The 25,937-nt window shown below is 53.9% G+C and overlaps 2 protein-coding genes across 6 annotated transcripts in view; one reads left to right on the forward strand and one right to left on the reverse strand.

Moving 5' to 3' along the window:
- XPO7 (exportin 7) overlaps positions 1–1,939 on the reverse strand; it is a 72,676-nt gene extending 70,737 nt beyond the window's left edge. The window contains exon 1 of one of the 2 annotated variants that reach the window (XM_032471026.1): positions 1,791–1,938. In XM_032471026.1, the coding sequence (XP_032326917.1) occupies positions 1,791–1,808 (18 nt within the window). In that variant the 5' untranslated portion in view covers positions 1,809–1,938. Of the gene's footprint in view, positions 1–1,790 lie in introns of both variants that reach the window. The other variant, XM_032471025.1, reaches the window with a different exon arrangement.
- On the forward strand, positions 1,194–12,035 carry DOK2 (docking protein 2). Of its 4 annotated transcripts, none has more exons than XM_032471028.1 (5): positions 1,195–1,367; positions 8,773–9,054; positions 9,286–9,373; positions 10,292–10,476; positions 10,927–12,035. In XM_032471028.1, the coding sequence occupies exons 3-5, from the start codon at positions 9,337–9,339 to the stop codon at positions 11,545–11,547; spliced, it is 843 nt and encodes a 280-aa protein (XP_032326919.1). In that variant the 5' UTR covers positions 1,195–1,367; positions 8,773–9,054; positions 9,286–9,336; the 3' UTR covers positions 11,548–12,035. The 4 variants fall into 4 exon arrangements, with proteins under 4 accessions (XP_032326921.1, XP_032326919.1, XP_006180272.2 ...); XM_006180210.3 differs by lacking the exon at positions 1,195–1,367 and adding an exon at positions 7,105–7,797; XM_032471030.1 differs by lacking the exons at positions 8,773–9,054; positions 9,286–9,373 and having other exon boundaries at positions 1,194–1,367.
- The last annotated feature ends 13,902 nt before the right edge of the window (positions 12,036–25,937 follow it).

Genomic DNA, 25,937 nt, shown 5'->3' on the forward strand with positions numbered 1-25,937 from the left:
CTTTCCTTTGGTGCGGAATGACAACCTTTTGGTTCAAAATGTGGAAGACATCACATTAAGAGATACTTCTCTGCAGGAGATAAAACAGATGTATATTCATAAAAGTACATGGGGACTTCCTCTGCCTTCCAAAGCATCATTCAGAAAGGCTATCTGTTCAAACTATGTTCTGGAATGCACATGGACACTATTTTTTTTCTCCTTCAGTAGATAAGAGCACGGGACCCAAAGTCAAAAGCCTCTGATCCACTTTACCTTACCCAAAGCAAATTTCATACCAGTTCTGTGCTTTGATTTGCTTCTTCAAAATGACAGAAGTAATTCTTGCCTATCTACTTTTTTAGGATGGAAGAATTGGAAAAAAAAAATCACATAAAAATCCTTCACGCTTCTTAGAAATGGCTGCTATAAAACTCAAGGTGCTACACCATTATTATTATTATTACCACCTTGTATCAAGTTTTACTGCTACTTCTGAATTAGGCCATGATACCGGCTTTAAAAAAAACAAATCTTGTGGTCTTCCATCTGTGGTTGCAATTTCTGATATAAGTCTGTCCTGATAACTTGAACCTCACATTCCAAAGATTTACTGATTCCTGGCCTGAGAACTTTAGTCCCATCTCTCCCAAAGAAACTGACAGAAGTCACACCACTCCACCTTCCTGTGGACATAGGTAGGCATAAAGTTAGGAATAAGATTATCCTTTTTACTTGAGGAATGATACTATACAGTATGCGAAATTAGGCGACACTTTTTATCCTCTCTACTTCTTTACTTCCCACAACACAGAACCTGTGCTCTTACCTTAGAATCATCCGAAGGTTTCTGACAACAGATTTGTGATTTACAATATCTATCATAAAAATATCAGATCTAAGGCACAGGGAGGAAAAACTTTCTCGAGTTTGCAAGGGAGAACCCTGACTCCTCCAGCTACTATGAGGTTTGCTGTGGGTTGTCCCTTCCGAGGGCCTGTGCCATGTCTTTTAAGAAAAGTGGCCTGGGCCCAAAGCACGCCCGGGTCTGCTCTTGGGCCCGATCGGGACCCTCCAGAGCAACGTCTGCACCCAATGATGCATCTTTCAGTTCAGACACACCCCCTCCACCCCGCGTTTCAGAGGAGGTGTGGGCACTCAACTCCTTCACTGTGGATAGGGGGACCGAAGGGAGGGCGGGCCCAGGCCTGAGCACCCATTTTGGAGGTTGGGGAGCTCGGCCCTGCAGGCTGTGTGCTCAGGAGTGCGGGAGTGAAGGGCGCAACCGTGGGAGGGGGAAGGAGGCCCGAGGGGGGTCCCTTGGATTCGGGGGCGCGAAGAGGAAGGCGGCGGGAAGGACTCGGTCGAGCGAGGTTTATCAGTGCGAGGTATTCTTTTTGTTATTCGTTTGGGGCTGGCGGGTGCAAGGGGGCAGCCCCCCCCTCAGGACAGAGTCGGCCAAGGGTCTCCCTCCCTCCTCCGTCTTGGGGGGCACTGAGGACTTGCGGGAGGCCTCCCTCCAGCCAGAGGACAGTCACTGATAAGCGACGTAGGCTGTGCCCGCCGGGGCGCGGATCCCCAAACCTCCAGCCCCGCGCGAGAGGCGTGGGACCGGGTGGGAGGGGATGGAGGAGGCCCCCGGCCCAGGAGGCGGGAAAGGCCCCAGAGCTCCGGGACGGGCGGCGGCTCCGGAGCCCCGAGTGGCGGCGCCGCGGGCCCGGCGAGCCCCGAGCCTGCCCGAGCCCCTTGGGCCGCGTGCGCCCCCGTTCCCCACTCTCCGCGGCCGCCCCCTCCCCCGCGGCTCCTCTCACCTGCACATGATCCGCCATTTTGCTCCATTCATGCTCCTCTCCGGCCCCCCTCCCCCCCAGCGCGCACCTCGGCCGGGCCGCCGCCGCCGCCGCCGTCGCCGCTGCGCCTGCGCGCTGGGGGATCGTCGCGCTGCGCTCGCGGCGTAGCGCCGCCCGGCTGCGCAGGCCCGGGCGGCCCGGGCCGCGGTTGGAGAATGCGCAGCGCCGTCGGGACGGCGTAAAGCCGCGGCAACGTCAGCGGCCCTGGGACGCGGGGGGCGGGTGGAGGAAGGAGCGGGCCGGGGGGCGCGAGGGGAGGGGGCCGGGGGAACAAAGCTTTGTTTACATGGTTTTTAAAGGGGCCGCGCTCGCTCCGATGGGCAGCGGAGATCCTGCAGCGGGAGTTGGCGCTGCCTTCGCTCCTCGCCTTGGTGAGGGCTCCTGGAGGGGCCGGGACCTGTCCCCACCCAGACCTCTGCACCTGGCGGATGCCTCGCTTCCCGAGTGTCTTCAGGACGTTCCTGGGACGCCCCCCGACCCCGCTGCCTCCGCGCCGCTGTAACACTACACTCCGGGGGGGCCTTCCGGTGCGCCACAGCCCCAACCCCCTTAGGACCACCTTAGGACGCCTGCATTATTCTTTCCACTGTCGGCGGCGGCCGAATTTGTGTCTTTCTGGCTTTCTGCTCCAGTGGACAACAGCCATTGCTTTCTGATCCTGGGTTTTACCAGCAACCCAAATAGTGAACCCCTTGTTTTCATTTCTCTCCCTTTCTCCGCAATAAAGGCTCATGCAAATAGCCTCCAGATAGTGGTGATGATGGAAACATGCAGAAGGCACAGTTCAGATCTCCCTCAGCAGCTTGGCTTAACTAGTCGTCTAGGCTGCCTCCTTTAGAGGGGTCAGAAGCTGGGAAAGGTGGTGGTGGGGAGAGAGAAAGGGGTTTTAGGACCCCCGGGCTCTGGGTCAGATCAGGTAAGGCCCTGCCTGCTGAGGCCAGTCCCAGTCCTTACCACCAGGAATTGTCTGTGTTAGATAATGCTGGTTCCTGTTTTCCACTGGATTCCACTTGGCTTCCAGTCAAGGCCCCCTGATTAGATTTTAGCTGGATGCTGAGAGTATTGGTTGTTTGAAGTCTGTATTGACTAGGGGCACCACATGCGATGGAAATGATGATAGTAGTGAATAATACACACTTTCTGTTGTGTATGGAGCAAACTGTGCTCAGCATTCATTTCTACCTTCATCCTCGGAGTGTGTCTTCCTGATTTGCTGAGGTAGGGCACCGAAAAACTACATTACCCAGACTTCCTTGCAGCTAGGGTTCTGTATGCAAGTTAGGCTCTGCCAATTAGATTCTCTCAGAGAAGACTTTGGAGTCAGAGCTTTAGACTATAGCTTCTGGCAAGCCTAGCCCCTGATATGTGGGATTTTTCTGTTTCTGTTTTCCAACAACCTTTCGGTATCCAGATGTTAGCTCCCTGAGGGGAGAGAGCAGGGGTGGTGGGTCAGGTGCTTCCTTGGTATCTTCGTGGAGTGACAATGCAGTGGCAGCCTTCCAATTCCCTGCTTGCCTTTAGGGTAGAAATAACAGACCCCAAGCCACCCCCCACCAACAGCCCTCCCCCATATCTATTTCTCTCCCTCTGTCTCACCCAGCTCAGTAAACAATACCATCATTCATTCAGTTGTGCAAACTAAACACCCAGGAGTTACCTTGATTCCTTGTGTCTTAACAGTCCCCCGTATCCAATCCACCTGCAAGTCCTATTAAATCTCTATCCAGTAGATGCCCAAATCTGGCGCCTCTTCATCACCACTGCTAACCCTGGTCCAGGCCACCATCCCATTTCTCCTGGGCTCTGATAATAGATTCCCAGCGTGTTTCCTTACTTCCTGTCTTGCCCCTTGATAATCCATGTTCCATATAGTGGCAGAACATCCTTTTAAAATCATAGATCAGATTGTTCATGCCCCTGCTTCAAAATCCTCAAGTGGCCTCCCGTTACGTTTAGAATACCTTCCAAATCTTTGCTAAGCCTAAGAGGCTGTGTGATCTGACCTCATCTCTCCTGTGTCCGCTCCAGCTCACAATGCTCTGGCCATTCTGCCCTTCTTGCAGTTTCTCACCGCCAGCTGTTCCTGCCTCGGGGTCTTTGAAGGAACGTCCGCCTGGAATGTTTTCCCCTCAGATCTTTAAGTGGCTGGTTCCCTCTTACCTTCGATGTCTTAGTTCAGTTGTTATCTCCTCAGAGAGGCTTTTCTCATGGCTCTATTGAAAGTTGTCTCCTGACCCCATCACTGTCATACTTGCATCACTGGTCACTGTCAGTCCCAAACTATTTAGTTGCATATTTATTGTTTTCATTGTCTGAGTCTCCAACTAGAAAGGAACCACACTGAAAACAGATTCTATATGTCTTATTTATGCTCCGTTTCTTCTACCTCTGCACAGAGTAGATGCTCAAAAGAATAATTTTTGAGTTAATTAATTTCCTCCTATCTCAGTCTAATTTTCTGGTACATTGGGGCTCGTTTGAGAACATAAAGCATTTGAAGTATTGTGCCAATGTTAAGTAACGTAATTATTATGTTATTATTATGTTACATTATAAGCCCTTCATCTCAGAGTATTGGGTTCTCTCTTAGTACTGGGAGAAGTGATACACTTAGTGGAGAAAGTGTGAGGTCTAAGAATAAAACCCAAGAGACTGGGGTTGTCTTTCCTCCCCTGCAGTCCGGAACCACTGTAGTGGGAGGAGGCAGGGATGGGATCTTTCATGAATCCCTGCTAACTTATTTCTGTGCTCAGTCCTCCATCCTTCCTAGGCCCACAGCAGCTCCTGGCCCGTTTTATACCTTCTTTCCTATTATGTGCCCAGAGCTACCCCTTGGGTAGCTGCCCCCACCTATCCATCATATGGGAGTTACCTAGTCTCCAGGCCGGCCCAAGGAATCAGTCACTTCTGTTCCTTCCTTTCTTACCTCCAAAGACAAACTCAGAAGCCCTTTTGTGTTAAGGATTTAGTTGCTAATCACTGATGAGAAGACTAACAAAAAGTTGCAAATTTCCTGGAGCTGTGGTCTCCGGATCTGTATGGTTCCTGACTCTGGCTGAGACAGACCATTGTGAAAGAAAGGATCCTGGTGGCTTATACTGAGGTGCAAATGAGATGTGGGGCATCCCTTTCCAATAAAAGCAAAGAGAAGCCCAGGGGCACCCCTACCCCCATTTCTGCCCCAGTGTAAACCACTGGGACCCCTTCCTTTATGATGCTTTCTCTTCCCATCAGTGGTGCCTGGGTGACCCAAGGGCCTCAGGTTCTCTGCCCGTCTGCTGTGTTTTAGAGCTGTGCTTTCTAGGTCCCTGCTCACAGGGTTTGCCTGTGGCCAGACAGAAGGTAGTAGGGTTAGTACTTCCATCGAGGGGTTCCCACAAGTCCTGCCAGGAAAAGTGGGTGTTGCTCTGAGTTCACTCCTGCTGCAGGCGATAGCCATGGGCAAAGAACTTCTCCAGCTACCACAGGCAAAGGATGGCATGGGGGTGTCTGAAGCACTGGGGCTCAGGCCTCCAGGTTTAAATAGTTTCTGAGTAATCTGTCAAGCTCGAGTGCCCCCTTGTGGTTCTGAGTGGAATGTGTCCAGTTTACCTTAGGGAAAAGCATGAGTGGGCGGGTGGGGGCGGGGGGACATCCTCTATTGTCTTGCTACTCAAAGTCAGGTCTGGTCGCCCCAGGGTGACGTCAGCATCTCAGGTCTGGCTGCAGCCCTGCTGCATTAGAATCTGCACTGTTAACAAGATCTGCACACTGAAGTTTGAAAGGCACCCCCCCCCCCCAGGATGACCTTACAAGCCCTTCTCTTCCCACTCCATAAGGAGATGAAGCTGTCGGCCACAGACCATGCAGCTCCCAGGTAACGCTGCCTCCCCTACAGGACTAGAGAGATGGAATAGGCCACCCGTTTCCATGCTCCTAACCACTTCCCAAGGAGCCTTTTTCCCCTACACCAGCATCCTTGGTTCCCCCTTGGTCTCTGGATCCACCAGTTCAAATCCAGGTAGCAGGGCTGAGTGGGTGAGCTTTCCGTGCCTCAGCCCTCTCCTCCCAGAGCTGTAGCATTCATCTTTTAGAGCTGTTTTGGTGCATGTCCAGCAGAAGGCCTGAGCGGGGCACTGCTCTGCTCTCCTTTCCAAGGCAACCGAACCCCTGTGGGAGAGGAAACAGCTCCCTCACATAAGCATGCATTACGGGGTTACCCCAAGAGTGCTGATCTAATTCTCTGGTTCCCCCAACATTTCTGTGCCATGCCTCCATCAAATTGCTTCTCTAAACCATCTGGCTCTAGATTAAATATTCTTTGGGGAGTTTAGAGTTCCCCAAAGCAATGTCTCTTCTTGCATGGAGTCCGGATTCCACTTAGAAGGCAGCAATAAAAAGATCATTGAATTAAAGACCAGGCGTCCTGGTACTTCCTCCTCTGCCCCTGTGACCTCAGGAGAGTTGCAAACAGGTGTGTTCATACCTGCCCTTCCTTCTTCCAGGGATGGATAATGTGGCTGGAGATAGTGTATGCCTGGAGTTTTGGTCACTATGAAGCACTTTTGATAACTATTCAAGCCTTTTTCTTTCTTTCTTTTTTTTAAATAGAACAGATTGTTGTTGTAACATAGGAAGATAATCTCCCGATGGAACTCAAGTGCCTTTATAACTCTCACAAAGGCTGGAAAGAAGGTGAACTCTGATGCTTGAGATGAGCTCAGGGAGCATAGTGTGCTTCAGCGTGGGGACGTACATGCCTGTACAACCTCAAGGAGGTGGTGTAGGTGTGTGTCATGGTGGTGGGCAGGGAGTGGCTCCCGCAGAGCGAAGCAGTAGCAGCGGAGTGTGTGAAAGCAGTGAGGCTCACGTGTCCAGTGGGCTGGGTGTGTGCGCTCAGCTCCTACTGAGTTGAGAGACTTGGGTTCCTGTTTGGTGGCCCTTAGACCTTCATGAGCCTGTCTCCTCATTAAAAAATTTTTTTTCTGTTTAATTGAAGCATAGTCAATTTACAATATTGGTGTACAGCACACTGATTCAGTTATACATATGTATATTCCTTTCCATCTTCTTTTTCGTTATAGGCCATTACAGGGTAGTGAATATAGTTTCCCTGTGCTCTACAGTAGGACCTTCTTGTTTATCTATTTTATATGTAGTAGTTAGTGTCTGCAAATCCCCAACTCCCAATTTATCCCTCCCCCCTGGTAACCTTGAGTTTGTTTTCTATGTCTGTGAGTCTGTTTCTGTTAGTCTCCTCGTTTTCATTTGTTTTGGGCTTTTTTGGTGGTGGGGGGTGGGGGGGTAATTAGGTTTATTAATTTATTTATTTTGGCGGAGGGACTGGGGATTGAACCCAGGACCCCGTGCATGCTAAGCCAGCGCTCTGCCACTGAGCTACACCCTCCCTCCGACCTCCTCGTTTTTCAAATGATGGAGTTGGGCTGCTTGATTTCTAAGTTCTCTGCTTGCTCCGTCATGCTGAGCATCCAGCTTGAGCGTGGGGGCCTCTGGCTACCGGTTTTACTGTCGAATTTTGTTCCTGGGCCTCTGTTCTTGTGGGTCAGCCACTCTGTGTGGGTGACTCCCCGCGCCGGCCCCTGTCCCTAAGCTGTTGCTCACTGAAGCACTGGCGTTTGGCTTTTTGGAAGTTCTCTCTCACTCACTGAAAATGCAGGAAGCTTGAACGTGAAACTCACTCATCAAAAAGAAACACACACACACACACACACACACACACACACACAGCGCAAGAAACCACAGGGCCTATCGGCCTGTCGTCATCGAGCAGACTAGAATAGTGCAGAAAACTCTAGGCAGAGAGGAAATGAACTTGAGAGAAGGGGGAACACAGGGCAGAGAGGAGAGAAAGAAGGCGGGAGTGGAAGGAGCGGGCTGAGGCGCAGGGGCACGGGATGGTGGGAAGATGGGGGACGCGGCGGTGAAGCAGGGCTTCCTGTACCTTCAGCAGCAGCAGACTTTTGGAAAGGTAGGGAGAGCTCGGCTGGGTGGGGGCCAGGCCGAGGGGCTGGGGAGCTGCTAGAAACTCCTGGGGAGGAGAGGAGGTCCCAGGATGTTCCACAACCCTCATGGGATGGTGGGGACGTGCTGTCTGCCGCATTAGGCCCAGAGCACAAGCTGGGGAGGGTTCTTTCCTTGACAACCGCTCCCCTCCCAGCCTGGGCGGCAGACTGCCCTGCTGACAGCTGCTCCCCCAGGAGGGACGGGTACAGGAGGGCTCCCCTCTGTTTCTCGCCTTTCTTGCGCTGTGGTGACTCCTCTCAGGGCCACCTGGGAGGGAATGGAACATCGGAAGCAATGATTTGGGATTGAGGTAGAGGTTCCTTCCTCCTTTCCTGCCCCCTCCTCTGCCCCGGGTGCATGTGGCTGGTGTTGAGCTCGAGTTGGGGTCTCTGGGAGCCAGGGCCCCAGCATGTCCAACTTCCTTCTCCTTCCCTTGGCCTCCTTGAATGAGGAAGTCCTTTTTCCCTCAGCTGACCCAGGGTTCTTCTCTGTCTCTCTCATGGCCCAACTTGTAGGGGATGAGGCGGGAAGGTTTAGGAGGGTGAGCTGACGCTCCTGGAGACAGGTCCTTCTCTAGGGCCTCACACAGTACGAGAAGGCTGGGCCCCAGTCTGGACCCTCAGGGTGCCCTCCCCACCCCTTCCGGGCTTCAGGATGCACAGCCTTTCCACCTCTAGACTCAGAGCTGCTGGGCTGGGCCTGCCAGGCCTCCCTGCAGTCGCCTCCATGGGGCTCACTGCTGTGCCTCTTTTTGCCTTTGGTGTCCTCTCTGTGTCATCCCAGGCCTCTTTCTTGGATGTTTGGGGTGGATCTCCAACACTTTCTGACTCCTAAGGCCTCTGTTATGCTCTCTGCCTTCTTGGGTCTCCTGTGATTGTCCCCTCCATCTCCCCCCCTCACCATCTCTCCATCTCCCCACCTGCCACGCACCTGGGGGTAGAAATGGCGCCGATTCGGGGCTGTGCTATATGGCGGGTCAGGCTGCGCCCTGGCCCGGCTGGAACTCCAGGAGGGCCCGGAGAAGCCACGCCGGGGCGAGGCCCCGAGGAAGGTGATCCGCCTCGGTGACTGCCTGCGGGTGGCCGAGGCCGGTGGGGAGGCCAGCAGCCCTCGGGACACCAGCGCCTTCTTCCTGGAGACCACAGAGCGCCTATACCTGCTGGCGGCCCCCACTGCAGAGCGTGGTGACTGGATACAGGCCATCTGCCTCCTGGCCTTCCCCGTGAGTCATCCGGGGCTGCAGAAAGGGCGTGGGGCACTGGCTGCTTGCTGTGGGCAGGTGTTCTAAGAGCTGAGGTCAGGATGCTGGAGGTGGTTCCTTGGTGGTGGTGGTAGAGGGGTCCCAATTCAGAATGCAGATGGGGCAGCAGGCTGAGTGTGCTTTGAAAGGAAGCTGGGCCAGAGAGGGGGCTTGGAATTGGTGGTGGTGGTGAGTCCCTGGCCTCCTCCCCAGGGCCAGAGGAAGGAGCTGTCGGGGCCGCAGAGGAAGGGCGGCAGGCCCTGCATGGAGGAGAATGAATTGTACAGCAACAGGACCACAGGTGAGGTGGGGGGCCTGCCTCTTCTCCCCGAGTGCTCTCCCCAGGGCGTGATGGGGAGGAGATGTAGGCTGGGGCTGCCTCTGAGTCTTCCTGCCTTGTGGTTGCCTCTGGCCCTGGCCAGCCCCCTTATCAGCCTCTCCGCATCGCTTCCGGCATGGCCCAAGGTGGGGGAGGCTGGCCTGCCTTAAATGTCAGCCCTTCACCCTTGACCCATGCGGTCTGGTCCAGGCCCTGCTGGTGGGAAAGGGCCGGGCTCAGGGGTCCAGGTGAAGGCGCTGCTGTTGAATGCTCCCTTGTTGGGACCTGAGCAATTGTCTGTAAAAAATGGTCTTCTTTCTGTGGATTTAAGGTGTCCTGTAGCAAGGGAGCTTTTTGCTGACAAGGCAGTCCCCCTCTTGCAGTCTGTCTAGCCCTCTGGGTGTGTGTGTGTGTGTGTGTGTGTGTGGGGCGCAGGTGGACACGGGGGCAGGGGAGACATCCAGGCTCCACCCGCTGGAGGGCACCAGATGGCATCAGCAGGGTGTGGGTGGGCTGAGAGCTGGGAGGGCAGGGTCGGCTGCACCTGCAGCCGTGGCAGTAGGGATCGGGGAGGCGGCTGGGTTGGGGTGAGAGATGAGATGGAGAAGACAAGGCCGTGGCTCTGGCGACGGGCAGGAAGGATGTGGGCACGAGTTCAGGGTGCATGTGGTTCAGGCATGATGCCTCCTGGGGGAGGAGGTGGAGGTACCTGGCCTCTGGGGGAGTATGACCTGGCGTGGAGCAGCTCAGCCTTCAAGATGCAGGCTGCAGGGTCATGGGGTCATTGGTAACACTTTTGTTGGAGACCTGGAACGCTTACTGAGAGCAGGGTGGAGTGGAGACAGGCCAGCTGCTTCCCATTAACTGCCTCTTCCTCTTCCTCTCCCTTCTCCTCCCCAGTGGCCCCCTGCAAAAAGTTTGCAGTGACCATGAGACCCACAGAAGCCAGTGAGAGGTGCCGGCTGCGGGGCGCCTACACGCTCCGGGCTGGGGAGAGTGCCCTGGAGCTGTGGGGTGGCCCTGAGCCGGGCACCCAGCTGTACGAGTGGCCCTACAGATTCCTGCGGCGCTTTGGGCGGGACAAGGTGAGCAGGGGCCGCAGCGGGCAGGGAGAGGGCGAAGGGGCCCTCAAAGGAAGAGAGAATGGGAGGAGGAAGAAAAGGCGGGCTGAAGTCCTGCAGAAGGAAAACAGCCCAGCCCAGGGGCAGGAGGAGGGACCCAGGGGAAGGAGAGATGGTGGTGGAGGTGGGGAAGGAAAGGAAAGGAAGAGGTAGGGGGACGTTAGAGGGGGGATGGTGGCTGGCATCATGGAGGCTCATACACGGATGGATGGGATGGAGAAAGAAGGAAGATGAGCGAGGACTTTGCTTGTGAGAAAAAAATGGAGGGAGGGAGGGGAAGCCGCTTGGGGAGGGGACTTGCAGTTCCTGGTTGGAAGGGTAGTTGGAGGTGACAGATTTGTGGTTGGGGGCTGGATCCAGGAGCAGCAGCCCCGCCTGGTGGGCTGGCAGTAATCTCCTTTCCCCTCGACCCAGGTAACCTTTTCCTTCGAGGCTGGCCGGCGCTGCATCTCTGGGGAGGGCAACTTTGAATTTGAAACCCGGCAAGGCAACGAGATCTTCCTGGCACTGGAGGAGGCCATCTCTGCCCAGAAGAAGGCTGCCTCTCCTGGGCCCCAAACCCAGCCAGCCCCGGCGCCCATGGTGCTGCCCCGGCCAGACAGCCCATACGCCCGGCCCCACGACTCACTGCCACCACCGTCGCCCACCATCCCGGTGCCTGCCCCCCGGCAGCGGGGCCCGGAGGGGGAGTATGCAGTGCCCTTCGATGCGGTGGCCCGGAACCTGGGGAAGAGCTTGAGGGGCGTCCTGGTCGTCCCTCCCCAGCCCCAGGCAGATCCTCTGTACGACAGCATTGAGGAGCATCCGCCTTCACGACCTGACCACATATATGACGAGCCTGAGGGGGTGGCCACCCTGTCCCTGTATGACAGCCCGCAGGAGCCCCAGGGTGAGGCCTGGAGGAGGCAGGCCACAGCAGATGGGGACCCCAGAGGCCTCCAGCATGTCTACACAGCAGAGAAGGACTTTTCTGCCTCTGGCTGGCCACAGGGAACTGAGTATGACAACATCATACTTAAGAAAGGCCCGAAGTGATGAGGGGTGGAGGAGACGCGGACCCCATTGAATGCCAGCGCTGGCGTGGTCCTGTGCACACTGGCCAGGGTTAGAGGCCAGGGAAGAGGCCTCCTCTTCTAGCTGCTGCTGGGGACTCCTGGCCACGGCCTCCCAGGAACCTCTCTCTGCTCCTTCCAGAACCCTAGGCTTGGCCGCCTCAGTTTGGTCTGAGGATCCCTCCCAGGGCCTGCTGCGTGAGTCATGATCCCAGAGCAGGAACAGTGCCCTGAGGAGACCCACTCTCCTCCTACTCCTTTTCTACTTCCTCTTCTTTCTTTCCCCAGCCTAAAGGGAACCTCTGGCATTTGGGGAAGAGGACAAAAAGATGGCCACACATGGCCCCGGTTCCTTGGCTTGTGCAGGCTACCAGCCTGCTGATGTCCCCTTCAGGGGACAGCCCGGGAGGATGACTGAAGCTTTCTGCAGGTTTTGGACTTCTCCGTGGCATTAAACATTTCTGAAATATTTTTGCATGGCATGAGTGTGTGAAGTGGGGATGGGACAGGCACAGCCCTGCTGGGGTGAATGCTCCGACTGGCCACCCCTGACCCCTCCTCTCCCAGCAGCAAGGTCCGCTCTGGGTCCCAAGCATCTGTCCACAGAGGCAGAGGTCTGCAGAAGTCAGGGCACCCTGGGAAAGATGTTCAAGCATCTCTGACTCTTCGTTAAGGTGGAGTCCGTGCCAGAAAAATAGCGGGGAAGCTGTTTGTATGTGTAAACCTGGACTGGAAGATAGACAAGAGTTAGCTGTTACTGAGCCTCTTAGGCACCAGAAATGAGACTAATCCCACTCAATCCCTTGCCTTCCTGAGACTTGCCCCCTTCCTCTGTAAAATAGGGGGTTCCTCCATGTAGGCACTGGGACCCCTTCCTGCTCTGAAGCTCCCCATTGGCCCTCGGATCTCATTTCCCCACAGCCCAGGCCCTGCATGCACTCTTCTCATCAAAACCTGCTTGTATAGGAGGGAGCGCATAGCTCGTGTGCACGAGGTCCTGGGTTCAATCCCCAGCACCACCATTAAAAATAAATAAACAAACCTAATTACCTCCCCCCTCAAAAAAAAAAAAACAAAACAAACAAACAAAAAAAACCAGAAGGAGCTGAGATGAGGGCACAGATGTCCATAACGAAAGGGGGACAAGAGTGCCACAAGAAGTGACTCGGGGCCCTGGGGGTCAGAGGAGATAACTGTTCATGGTGGGGACCAAGAAAGGCTTCATGTCAAAGGTGGCATTTTCAGGGTGGGAAGGGACGCGATGAAGATTAAAGGGATGGGGAAAGAGCATCCTGGGTAGAAGAACCTGAGTGGAGGTGTGGGGGCAGGGACACACATATGCTCAGGAAGGCTTCTACATTCAGAGTAGCTTGGGAAGGCAGACTCCTGGAGGAATTGGTACCTAATTAAAGGCGGAGGAGGAATGACAAGGCTTCTGAGCAGAAAGTCCCACGAGAGCTGCGTGTAACGGCAATGACCCTGACAGCCCTTGGAGAAAGCACTGGGGGTAGAGTGGGTTGGGCTGAATTGGGAGGAGAAATTCAGAAAGACTGGGGATTCACATGCCACTGTAGAGAGAGGGCCTGTGGGTCTTGGAGTCACCTTGGATGTGGAACATGGAGAAATGGGGTTTCTGGAGAGATTCAGGTTTGGGGAAGAAGGTGAGCTCAGTTCCAGACTGTCTGAGGCTAAGATTGCTTTACTCTCTCCAGCTAGACGAGGTCCAGCAGCAGCCCCAGAGCTCGGGAGGGAACTCGGACAGAGAGCCACGGACTGCCCAGCCTCCCCGGGGGCTTGTCTTGCACTGTGCCTTTGTCCCTTATTAGAGGAATTTGAGGCAATGGGTGAGCAGGATGGAGACGGAGGGGGAGGCCTGCCGGGAGCCCTGATTCTTGTCTGTGCCAAAGGGCTGTCTCTGCTGCTGCCATCCAGTCGCAGCCTCAGATACACGGGGGGCTGGGAGGCCTAATGCCTCCAAGGGTTTCAGGCGTTCCCCTCTCCAGACCAGAGGGGGAAGCTGGGGACTTTCAGGCAGGAATACCCACTTTTCTAATTTCCTTCAGAGCCCTTTGAGGTGGACATCCCAGCTCAGCCCAGCAGGGGGCAGTGTTAGCCTGTAGGAAAGGCCACTGGGGGCTTAGCAGCTGCCCGGTATGGGGTCTTGGCCCTGAAGGAGGGAACTTCAAGGTTTACTGCCCGCAAAGAGAGAGGGATAATTTGAGGAACCTGCATGGCAGAGCTTGTCCCTTCAGATCCTCAGAATCCCGCTTGGAGACCTGTGGACCCTGCCTCCGAGAGGTGTGGGACCCTCAGCTGAAAATTGCTTCTCTCCTCTCCTCTCTCCTCCCTGTTGAGATGTAGGGACTTGGGAGTTCTTCCCTCTGAAGCTAGTTTTGCTTGAAAGGGGAAGTGGTAGATTGGGGCTGGGGAAAGGTGGAGGGAGGGCTGGTGGGGGGAGGGGAGGGGAGCGTTTAGGGAAGTGGGACAGGTCATGAAAGTCCTGGCCCTGTCTTGGAGGATGCTGACCCAGCCGGCAAGGGCCCTCTCAGAAGATGTGACTGGGCGGGCGGGGGGGGGGGTCCTTCTGCAGAAAACTGTGTCAGTCCAACCTTAACCGCACCATCTCCTGGGACACGTGCATCGTTCCCTAACACCAAGGACCAGCCCAGCCTGGAGCTGGGGGGCTGGGGGGCCAGCATAGACCCACCTCCACCAGCGTGGAGCCGACTGGCTCTGCGGGAATAGATTCATGCAGGTGTGAGCCTCAAGGATTAATCTCCACAAACAGAAACACAGAGGTCCAGCCCTTTTGGAAGTGTTTCTCTGGCAGCCTGTTGTCAAGGGGCACTTTCCTAGGGGAGGAAACAGACTGGTCTCGAAGGGGACAGGGCAATGGAAGAGCAGGTGACAGCTCTACCGAGAAAAGTTCCCTTGGCTCCAGAGACTGCTTCTTGGCAGCTGTTGATACCAGGAGATGCTCTGCTGGGTTGGAGCACTTAAGAGTCTGCTTTCATTTGCTAATTATTATGCAGAGGTGACATCAGGGCAGGTAAGAATGGCATCACAACTGGTGATGTGGTGTAAAGATATGTACACGGATTAGCGTAACTGCATGTGCACACACGAACATGCTACATCGTTCTTCCTGTTTCTTTTCTTGCCTCCCCTTCCTTGTATGTTCTTTTTCCCAGAGCGTAGGAGTAGGGTGTGTGCATGTTGTGTGTGTGTGCATGTGTGTGTGTGTGTGTGTGTGTGTTTGTGTGTGTGTGTGTGTGTGTGTGTTGGCCTGTAGTCCACCCAGGCTATGGTGTGGGCGGCCAGGGCCCCCTGGTGAGTTCCCACCTTGGAGCCTCAGAATAAACCCAGGCCCAGATTGCCTGGGCCTCTCTGCTCGCTCAGACTCCTCCCTGATGGCTGCGCTCAAGCTGTTGCTGCCACCACCTTTCAGCCTTGATGCTAACCAGCCTCCTGCCTCCTGCCTCGTGGGCGCTGATTCAATTAGCCAAGGTGCCCACCGCCTGCCAGGGCCATTTATAAAATCAGCCAGGGCAGCTGGAGATTTCAGGGAGGGTGGGGCTGGGAAGCAAGGAGGGAGGTCATTGAGCTGGGAGGGGGAGGTGAAGGCCTGAGAAGGCCTGGGAGGGGGCGTCTGATTTGCCCAGACATCAGGCTGTCTTCCCCGTGGGAGGCAGGGCGGTTCCTCACTGCCCCCCTTCACTCCTAAGAGCCCAGGCCCATCCGATGCCGGCCAGCGGGGAGCAGGACCCATCCATGTTCAGGCTCTGGCCAGGCCTTGCCTCTCTCCTTGCTCCCTCCCACCTCCAGAGCCCTCTCCTTGACAGCAGCTCCTGGATCCCTGGGCCAGAGGCAGTTGGTGGTTTCAGGAGGGAGCATGGGCTTCTGAGGGATTACTGGGGTAGCCTGAGTCCCAGAGCCGGGTTAAATAATTCTGGCACCTGCACCCCAGGACAGGGTCAGCCTTGTGCTTCCAGGCGGCTGCTCAGAGAGGGCTGGGTGGTGCCTGAGGTGTGCCTGAGGGGCAGCAGCACTTGGGATAATAACACTGCCCTTGAGTTTGTGCAGTGGTCCTCGTTAACATACCGCTCCGGGGGCAGTTGTGTGTAGCTGGTTAGGCCCAGACTCTAGCCTGACCACCTGCCTTCAGATCCTGCCTCTGTGCCTTGCTAGCTGTGTGTCTTCTGGCACCTGCTCCGTGCATCTGTTTCCATGCCTGTAAAATGGAGATAGTGTGTTTCTCTGAGGCTTGTTGTGAAGACTGAGTGAATAGACGCACGGCTCTCAGTATGGCACCTGGCACCGCAGAGCTCCGTGTCACCCACGACCTCATTTCACCTGCCAGTGGCCCCGCCAGGCGGGCAGGGAGAAGCACTTGTCTCATAAACCCGGGGACGGAGGCACAGAGGAGTGGAATCCCTTAGCTTTGGGGTGAACTTAGGTTTTGCAGAAGTAGGAGGACCTGGATGGGATTTTGACAGGAAGGAGGAAGAAAACTGGAAGAGCATTCGAGGATGGGTGAGGGGGTTGGGCAGCATCAAAGGCCTTTCAGCCCCTGGCTGGGGGACTCCGTACACCTGGGCAGGGCGGGCCTTGCCTACACTGTTACGCCCAGAAGTGGGAGAGCTTGCCTCCTAGACTAGAAGGCCTTTGGCTTGAGGCAGGGCCAGAGAGCAGAAGCCACAGGGGCCATTTCTTCCTTTCATCTGAGCTGCCGCATCCCTCCGTGGCTAGGCAGCCAGCACGCCTGTGCGAAGGGGGCAGCTTTCTGCCAGGTAGGAGTACCTGGTGGTCCAGTTGGCGCTGCCTGCCAACGGGTGGGATGAAGACACCCCCCACTCCAGCCTGGGGCCACTGCCCTGCCGCAGCAGGAGGAATCTGGGCAGGGGATGGGCAGACAGGAGCCAGAGAACCATCTGCAGTAGGTTCGCCGTCTCTGCCACTAGACTGCAAACCTGCTAAGGGCGGGATTCATTCCTAACCTAATTCATCCTGCGCCCCCAGCAGCTAAGGCCGTGCTGGGCACACGGTAGGCACAGACAACTAATTTCTGGATGGAAAGAATAAACAGAGCCCACTTTTCTTGGGGGTGGGGTGGACACAGGTGCTCCCCAGCGTGTAATGATTTGTGGCGCCCTGGGGGGGCTCCCATCCAGAAACATTTCCCCCACAGACTCCAGGAAACCCACCTTTAGCATTCTGGGTCCAAGCCAACCCCCTCACCCCGGTGTCTCCCAGCAGATTGCTTTTAAAATGCAGATGCCCTGGGGCAGGTCATCACCTGATAGACTAAAATCCTTAGGAGAGGACAAGTGTGAAAGGAGCAGGCCTGGGACTGGAGGCAGGTGGTCCTGGGGTGGCAGGAATGGGGCTGAAGGTGGGCGGCCCCGACCTGGGTCTGGTGTCGTGGTTGGTTGATTGGTGCTGCATCTCTGGGAGCCTGGCGGCTCAGCCCATAGGTGCAGGAAGTACAGGCGGGCCCTCAGCTCAGCGCGGGGCACGCTTCTTGGAAGACCAAACTCTGAATAGAACTGTGAATGGGCAAGTCTCCCCTTGCTGATGCCTGCCTGTCTGCCTGTGCCCCTCTCCGCACCGCAGCCGACTCCTCCACAGCCAGGGCCCTTGGGTGCCCCGGGGGCAGAGAAACCCCTGCCCCCTGACATTTCCAGGAGCAGAACATCTGAGCCAGACAGCGGCCTTCACCATCCTCTCGCCTGAGTTCTTATCTTCCACTTAAAGAAACGGAGGCCAAGTTAATTTTTTAATCCCTCTCAGATATATTTACATTTTATTAGAATTTGTTTACGGTTGTGTGCTTGATCCACGGGAACAAATCATTAACGTCGACACTCGCGACATCCCCAGGGAGATCATTTCTAACCTTTTAAGTGGATGGGGAGGGACAAGAGGGAGGAGGGGTCCTGATTCCGCTACTCTGCCTTCTCTGAGCAAGGCTTTCTTCCCTTCCCCAGTGTCACCACGGCAAGTCCCCGAGCAAATGCCCAGGGGAACGAGCCAGAGCCCAGGTTAATTAAGGGGAACTTAGACCAAGGCTGTTCATTTTCTGCTGGTTACCTCCCTGATCCGTATGGGAAGGGATGCTGTGCGGGCCTATTCCCTTTCAACCTTCCTCCAAAACTCCCTCTCCCCCAAGTCCTTGTCCACATTATCCGTGACCCTAATCCCCAGGGGCAGCTTTCCTGTGCAGGCAGCTCCTGGCTCCCAGGTTCCTCTCCCCGCTACAGATAGGAACAGCTTGGTCCATGAGTGTGTACGAGACGAGGGAGGGGAGAGGTTGATGGACAGGAGACAGAGGGTGGAGGGGCGAATGGGATGGATGGGAAGGTGAGGACACAAGAAGGAAAGAACTGAGATGGGGACTGGGCAAGGAGCCAGAGGGGCGAGTCATCTGGGGGAGCTTTGCGGGGAGCAGCTGGGATAAGACCATGCTCTCAGGTCACAGAAGATGCAGGAGCCTCAAGAGTTTGCAGTTTTTGAAAAGTAGAATGGTTGCTGAGGCCAGATTCTGGTGCTGCTGGGGGTTTGTCCAAAGCTGGGGTTATGCCTGAGAACCAGTGAGAAGAACTCTGGTTTTCTCAAGGACTGTTGGCTCAGAGGGAGCGGGAGCTTGGCTGGCTCTGGGCTGGGAGGTGGTGCTGGCGCAGCACTGAGGAGGTTCGGGGAGCATGGCTAGCCGGGGGCGGCGGCTCGGCTGTACAGCAGGGGTGTGGAGCCCTTGGCAGGCTTTGGTGGGCAAAGGTCTGGGAGGCTGGCGATCAGCCTGCAGGCGGTAAGGACAGGCACTCAAAGCCAGGCATCCAGTGTCTGGGACCTGCAGAGCCAGGGGGCAGAACTGACCGGCCAAGTCTAGCCTGAGCCTAAGGCAGAGACTGGGCCACCTTCCTGTGGGGCATTTGTAACTTTGTCAGACCCTGACAGCCAGCCTCTGCTCTCCTGGTCCTGCCTTCCAGTTCGGCTGACCCAGCATAGGAGCCTTCTTCCCAGTAGACACAATAGAGAGGACTCTTAAAAAAAAAGAAAAAAACAGAAAAGGCCTTTTGCTTCCTTTGCTGGTGAAGGCAGCGAAGCCAGCAGTGGTGTGGAGGGCTCTGTGCTTGAGGCACCTTTGCTTGTTAGCAGCTCTGTGCTCTTAACCTCCACATGTCCACGAGGAGGGCTGAGATGGTACCCTAGACAGAGCACTGAACTAGGAGCTCTCGTCCCTGCTCTGCCACTAACTGGCTGTGAGCCGTGGGATGCTGGGCAAGTCTCGTCCCCTCTCTGGGCCTTATTTTGCCACCTGCAAAATGATAGAGTTGGATTAGCAGACCTTCAAAATTCCCCTTAACTCTACAATCCTTTGTTTTGGGGAGATTGCCCAGGCAACAAGGAAGCAGAAATGACTCCAGCAAGAGGGACTATGGAAAATATGAGTTCAAAGTTTCAATTTAAACATTTAGTGGGGCCCACTGCTGGGATTCAGAAATGTCTGGAGAACTGATGGGGTGGATCTCATCCCATGAGGGACAGAGATGCTTCCCAGGAGAAGACTCACCCTGTAGATGGAGATGGTGTTGCAGGGTCTCTGTGTATGGTCGTGCAGGCTGAGCAATGAACAACTCTAGGGGGCACCATTCATAATGAGGGCTCAGGTGAGCCTGACCTGCTTGACCAAGGAATAAAGCCCAAGTTGTCAGGGAGATGGGGTCCTCTGAGGACTGTGTAGTGTCTACAGAGCCATTTGTATGGTGGCACAGGTTGTGCACTGCACAAGTGCAGGGGGGCACCATTCACATGGACCACAGCGGAGCCATGCCTGGGTATCTATTTCTAGGACTTGTCTCTCAGCATCCTTTCCTTCACTGAGAGCACTGGCTGCACACTTGGGTGCTCTTATAGTGGAGGCTGAGGCAGAGAAGGGAAAGGGAGTTTCCTTGCTTTGCTACTGTTGCCAAGCACTGTCAACAGATCCAAGGGCTCAGTGCCCAAGGGTTTTTGTTTTTGTTTTTTTTGCCACTTACAACAACATGGATGCACCCGGAGGGTACTATGCTTAGTGAAATAAGTCAGACAGAAAGACAAACACTGTATGTTATCACTTATATGTGAAATCTAAACAATGAAACAAAGGAATGAATATAACAAAACAGAATCAGAATTACAGATCTAGAGAACAAACTAGGGGTTACCAATGGGGAGAGGGAAGTGGGTGGCGGTAAGACAGAGGTAGGGGATTGAAAGGTACAAACTACTATGTATAAAATAAATGAGCTACAAGGATATATTGTACAGCACAGGGAATATTGCCAATGTTTTATAACTTTAAATGATGTATAATCTATAAAAATATTGAATCACTATGTTGTATACCTAAAAATAATCTAATATTATAAACCAACTATACTTCAATCTGAAAAAAAAAGTGCAGAACAGAAGACATAGGTGTGGTGGTCTCAGTGGGGATGGCATCAGTGCCAGAAGACAGAGAGCCAGCACCTGGGGACAGCTGTGAACACCTAGGAGGTACTTTTCACAGACTGAGGTCCTTCATCAGCAGATGCCTGCAAGGGGCTGTAAAACCCAACTTCCCCTTCCTGGGAAGCTGGTCACAGAGCTGTCCCTTAGACCAGCCTCCCCTTCTCCCTCCCGTTGTCCTAGCTGGGCTCACCCTCATTCAGTTACCAGGAACACCTGTCTTGAAGTCCACACCATCCCTGGCCTGATCCCTTCCCAGCTCCATGTAGTGTTCCTCCTTGCTTCTCTCAGCCGTAGGCCTGGTCCTCTTTGGTCCTTTCACAAAGGGAATCGTGGGAGGAAGAGCGTATCTTTTTGTTGACAGAAGTCACAGTCAGCTGTGGAGGCTGTTTCATCACAGTAGATCATCGCATCTCAAGCACGTGGGTGCTGTCTGGAGGAGGGGTGACTATGGCCGCTTCTCCTGGGCACAGGGCTTCCCAGAATCCAGAGCACCCCCCATGCTCTGCTCCTTTCTAAGCAGTGGTTATGTTTATATTTTGCAGATGATGAAACTGAAATTCAAACTTGAGCCTTGATGACTTGCTGGAGGTCACCAGGCTCCTGTGTGGCCTTATTGGACTCAGCCAAGCCCTCTGCAGCGTGCCAGAGCACCATGTGTGGGGGGCGGTGCCAGGAAGCTGCCTGCCAATGCTGTTTATTAGAGTCCCTGTAGGAACGTCATCCCTTTGCGACTTGAAGTCTTCCAAGAGGCAATGTGGCAGATTGGAAAGAGAACTAGGTCCTAGACTCACCTCTGATGATGATGCCATCTTGGGCAAGTCATCTCACTTCTCTGAGCCTTGATCTTCTCATCTGTAAGATAGAGTTAGTAACACCGGTCAACTTCATGGGGTGATCAGGAGGCTTAAATGAGATCACAGGAGGGCGAGTGGGAACTGCATGCCTCTATTCAATCATAAGTCATCATCTTCCAGGGTCCCCCTTGGCAGACAAACGCCTAAAGTCTTATCAGCTCATGTCTCAGCTTCCATGAGGCACTGGACTAAGAGCCCTGGGAAGAGGACACAAGATGTTCCCAGGGAGGTGATGAGAGACGGAGAGAACTCTTAGGTCCACCTGCTTCTGGCTTGGTCTGGCTCCCTCTGAAGCTCACCAGAGGCAGCGCAAATGGCCAGACCTAGTGTCAAGGTCCTGGGACAGAGGGAGGCTTCGTTACCCGTGGGCAGCTGACAGGGCACCTGAGGGTTGAGCCTGGCTCCTTTGAGAAGCTGCCCCTTCCTGCTGATTCAGGCAGGTGGACAGATGATGGATGGCCTGAGGAGGAGGGGATGGGAGCTGCAAGAAGGATTGAGATGGAGAACTGACCTGTTGGCAAAAGCTCCAGTGGATCAATGGAGACCATCCGGTTGGAGGGGCTGCACTCAGGGCCTGGCGGTGAGTGCCTGGGCTCCCAGGAGCCTGCTTCAGAGAAGACAGCAGTTCTAGCTGGAGCCCGAGTACCCTTTCCCATCCCCCCACGCCCACCCCAGGAAAGCCCAGAGACCCTCCCTGCTGACCGCACGCCAGGCTAGGCTCTGTCTGAGCGCGGGGTGTGGTCTGCACCTGCGAGAGCATGCCAGCAATTCCAGGTGCCCCTGATAATGCGGATCAGGTGGGGTGGACAGGATGTTCTATTGCTGTATCTGAATGTGGTCACATTCTGAGTGTCCCAGGCTTGTCATTGTTGACATCTGTGGGCACCTTTAGGTCACCGCTGGCTTGGTCTTCGGTGCCTCCTCCTGCCTCCAGAAGCTGGCGTTGTAGAAAGGGCAGAAAGTTTAACCACCAGCTTCTCCTCCAGGAGGTCTGGACCCGAGATGGGCGCTGTTCAGAGCATTCCCAGGAGAGGTGATCAGATTGGCTCAGCCGGCTGGGGTCCCCAGATGGGAAAGCTCAGATTCCAGCCACAGAGGGGCTCTTCTTTAGTGGAGAGACAACCTGAAGGACTCCTTCTGTTTTCAGGGATCTTCCAAGGAGAGGCTCTGGATTTGCTCTCCTAAAACAGCCCTAGCCCTGGCCAGATCAGAGCTGATGGGAGCTCCGGGGACAGGTGACAGTGACCTGGGGCAGGGGAAGTTTCTCTCCCTGGAGCCCAACCCCATGTTTGCTCACATGAGAGGCTCGGGTAGGAGGGCTTCATCGATTGACTCACTGACCCGTGCATTCTGTGGGGTCTCCTGCTTCATCCATAATCATCTGGCATTTGCTGGCGGGGGCGTGAGCCCACAGGGCCATTATGCCAGCTCTTCTGGGCACTTGAGATTCATGGCCTAGCAACACTTAACTGAAATGCCAGGGAGCCTCCAGGAGCTGCAAACTGGGCCACCCCGGCCTGGTTGGGACCTGCTGCTGTAGAGAGCCAGGCCCCCCTGCACACAACTCCAGGCCCTGGCTGGCCAGACAAAGCCAGAATGAGGCCTCCGTGGGGGGCAAGGCTGGGGACAGGAGAGGTCAGGACAGCTGATACAGCTTCCTCAGGAATCAGGAGAGCCGAACTGGGCTTCAGAAGGGGGCACGGCTGTTGGCTGTGTGATTTGGGGGCCCGGTTTTTCCCCTATGTGCTCATCCACTTTGAGGCACTCCGAATGGGGGTAGGGGGTCTCAAATACCTCCCCCATATAATTCACCCATTATAGCTTCCTTGAGTTTGCTCATGAAAGGTTTTCTCATTTCTAAAGACCTCCCTTATAAAAGGCAGGCACCTCTATAAAGTGGCCATACCTTAAGTTCATTATCAGCAAAACCGTCAATTATCTTCTTAGCAGGAAATAGACGAGAGCCAGAAATTTGGTCTGGAGAGAGGTATTAGTGTGTGTGTGTGTGTGTGTGTGTGCGCGCGCGCGCGCGCGTGTGTGTTTGGGGTGAGGGTGGGAGACGGATTTTTCCATTCATTCAAATATTGATCAAGCACATTGTGAAGGGCCCGTTCTTGGTCCCGGGGATACAGGGCAGGGAGGAGGCCCGGAGCCGGCATCCCTCTGTCAGCTGTGTTCATCATAGGATCAAGGGGCACTGGCTGGAAAGAAGGGGAGGGATGGTCAGATATGGGAACAGTCCCAGAGGGGCAAGAGGGCTGCCCCAGGCCCCATAGATACAGACAGGGAGGTTCCCCTCCCAGGATGCGCCTCTAATGCGCTCGCACAGCTGCAGAAAAAGAGCCATAGTAGTGCCCACCGCCGACGGTGCGCTTGACGGTGCCAGGCACTGTTCTCAGCGCTTCCTATGGATTAGCTCATCAATCTGCACAAAGCCACGAGAGGTAGGGGCCGTGGTCATTGCAGACGAGGGACTCAAGGCCGAGTGGTTACTCAGGGTCACACGGCAAGCACGTGAGAGCAGAGATTTGACTCCTACAGTTTGCCCCGGGGTCCACGCTCTTACCCCCACAGATGACGCGGAGGATGTGAGCCAGCGGCCTGCCTGCGCGTGTGTGGGCGTTGGGCGAGCTCGTCTCGACCTGGGAACCAACTCGCTCCCCGCAAGCCTTCTCCGCTCTGCGGTCTCGTCGCTGCTTACGATTTTCTGCAGGCCCTCCAGCAGAGGCGAGGTGTTAGAGACAACCGCCTCTGGGGACAGGAGATGGGGATGTTATCATCTGCAGCATTTGCTGGTTTCCGTGGTGTAAATCCTCCCACCCTGGCCACTTCCAGCTGTCAGATCAGCCGGCCCGCAAGACTCCTGGAAATCTCGCCATCAACTCTCAGTCTGGGCCACCTCCCGCGCCCCAGTGCAACAGCAGCCCCCTCTTCCTTCCCGACGCTGTCTGAAGCCCCTCCTTTCTCCCTTCCCCTGCCACCCATCTCACCGCCTCTGATTAGACTAGGTTCACATAAACGCCGTTTGCTTTGAAAGTTCTCATCTTGGGAGGTCTGAAAACTGTTTTATTTCCTCTGCTCAAAAAGAAATAATAATAAAAGATTCATGGAGTGCTTCCCACTGTAATCATTTCCTGGAAGGGACCTTGGTGATTTAGTTCAAATCTTGGTTTTAGAGATACGGAAAGTCCACCCGAGAGGGGAGGTTCTGGCCCAAAGGCACAGAGCCGTAACTCACAGCCATAGGGAAAAGACAGGTCCCTGGACTCCTGTCCCCTGGCTCCTCCTTGTGACACTTCTCAGCACTGTTCTTGGTTCAGTGGGGGTGATGTAAGGCAGAAGAGAGAAAATGCAAGATGGAGTGTGGTTTTGCCCCACACCAGCCTGTGGCTTTCAGCCAGTATCTTAAATGATTTGAGTCTTAGCTTTATCATTTTAAAATGTAGATCTTGCTAATACTTGCCTTCCGTAACTCACAGGGGTGTTGTGAAGACCAAAGCAGATAAATGGGTGGCAAAGAACATCTAAGGGAAGACACAATATGAATGGCTCTTAAACGTATGCAACGATGTTCGATCTCACTCAGAATAAGAGAAATGTGAATTAAAATTACACCGATAAATAATTTTTTCCTATCAGATTGGCAAGGGTCCAGAAATTCGATAACTTGCTCTAATGGGGATGTTGTAAAGAATCAGGCATTTCTCATGGGAAGGTAAATATATACAACCTGCATGCAGGTCAATTTGGCAGAAGCTATCAACATTATAAACACATAATCTTCTGACCCAGTGATTCCTCTTTTGGGAATTAATCCTACAAATATACTTGTGTAAGTGCAGCAGGTCTGTGTTTATGGTTATGTGTTGCAGCATTATTTGCAATGAGGAAAGATTTTGAAACGATGTTAATGTCCACTGGGAAGAGTTTCTTAAGAGGCTATGGTTCGCCCCTGTGAAGGACTGTTAGGCAGCTGTAAAAAGGAAAGAGAAAAAAAGCTTCATACTGATATCTAAGACATGTTGTTAAGCGAAGAAAACCAAGGTGCAGAACATTATGTACAGTGTGCTATGTTTTGTGTTTAAAAAAGGAGGAAATAGGAGTCCTTGCTTGTGCTTACATAGTGAAATTCTAGAAGGATTTCTGAGGAACTAATAACAGTGGTCACCTGTGGGGGTTGGGGCTGGACTCTGGAAGGAAAGGAGATGGGTAACAGGAAGAATCCTCACTGTTTGCCTTTTAATAGATATTTTTAATTTTTTGACCCATGTAAGTGTATTAACAATGCAAACATGTAAGTCAGATAAAGAAATTGTGGTATATTTATACAATAGAATACTACTCAGATGTAAAAAAGGATAAAATAATGCCATTTGCAGCAACATGGATGGACCTGGAGATTGTCATTCTAAGTGAAGTAAGCTAGAAAGAGAAAGGAAAATACCATATGATATCACTCATTTGTGGAATCTAAAAAAAAAAAAGACACAAATGAACTTATTTACAAAACAGAAAAACAGACTCACAGACATAAGAAAACAAACTCTGGTTACCAGGGAGGAAAGGAGGTGGGAAGGGATAAACTGGGAGTTCGAGATTTGCAGATACTAACTACTACATATAAAATAAACAGCAAGTTTCTACTGTATAGCACGGGGAACTATATTCAGTATCTTGTGGTAACCTATAATGGAAACGAATATATGTCTGTATAAGTATGACTGAAACATTATACTGTACACCAGGAATTGACACAACATTGCAAACTGACTATACTTCAATTAAAAAAAGATTAAAAAACATGTAAATTAAAGATGGCTTTGTAAACTGTAGAGCATGGTGCCGATGCTAGTTACCTGGGCTATTACTAATATAAAAATGACCTAAATTGCATGGCTGGGACTGGGGTCTGCAGGAGGGCAGAAGGAGAATGGTCGCGGTTTCTAGAGTGGGCAGGAGCTGTTGGGGTGGGGTGGTCTTGAGGGAAAAATGCTCCTCCGTGTTTTACTGGGAAGTGGTTGGTCAG

This window comes from Camelus ferus, chromosome 31, assembly GCF_009834535.1.
Source record: "Camelus ferus isolate YT-003-E chromosome 31, BCGSAC_Cfer_1.0, whole genome shotgun sequence".
Taxonomy (NCBI): Eukaryota; Metazoa; Chordata; class Mammalia; order Artiodactyla; family Camelidae; genus Camelus; species Camelus ferus.

Bases quoted from the DNA above. Each gene is read 5' to 3' on its own strand.
- DOK2 (XM_006180210.3), top strand. From the start codon at position 7,735: ATGGGGGACGCGGCGGTGAAGCAGGGCTTCCTGTACCTTCAGCAGCAG. The intron at 9,055-9,285 runs GTGAGTCATCCG...CCTCCTCCCCAG, and splicing joins TCTGCCTCCTGGCCTTCCCC to GGCCAGAGGAAGGAGCTGTC. The intron at 10,477-10,926 runs GTGAGCAGGGGC...CCCTCGACCCAG, and splicing joins GGCGCTTTGGGCGGGACAAG to GTAACCTTTTCCTTCGAGGC.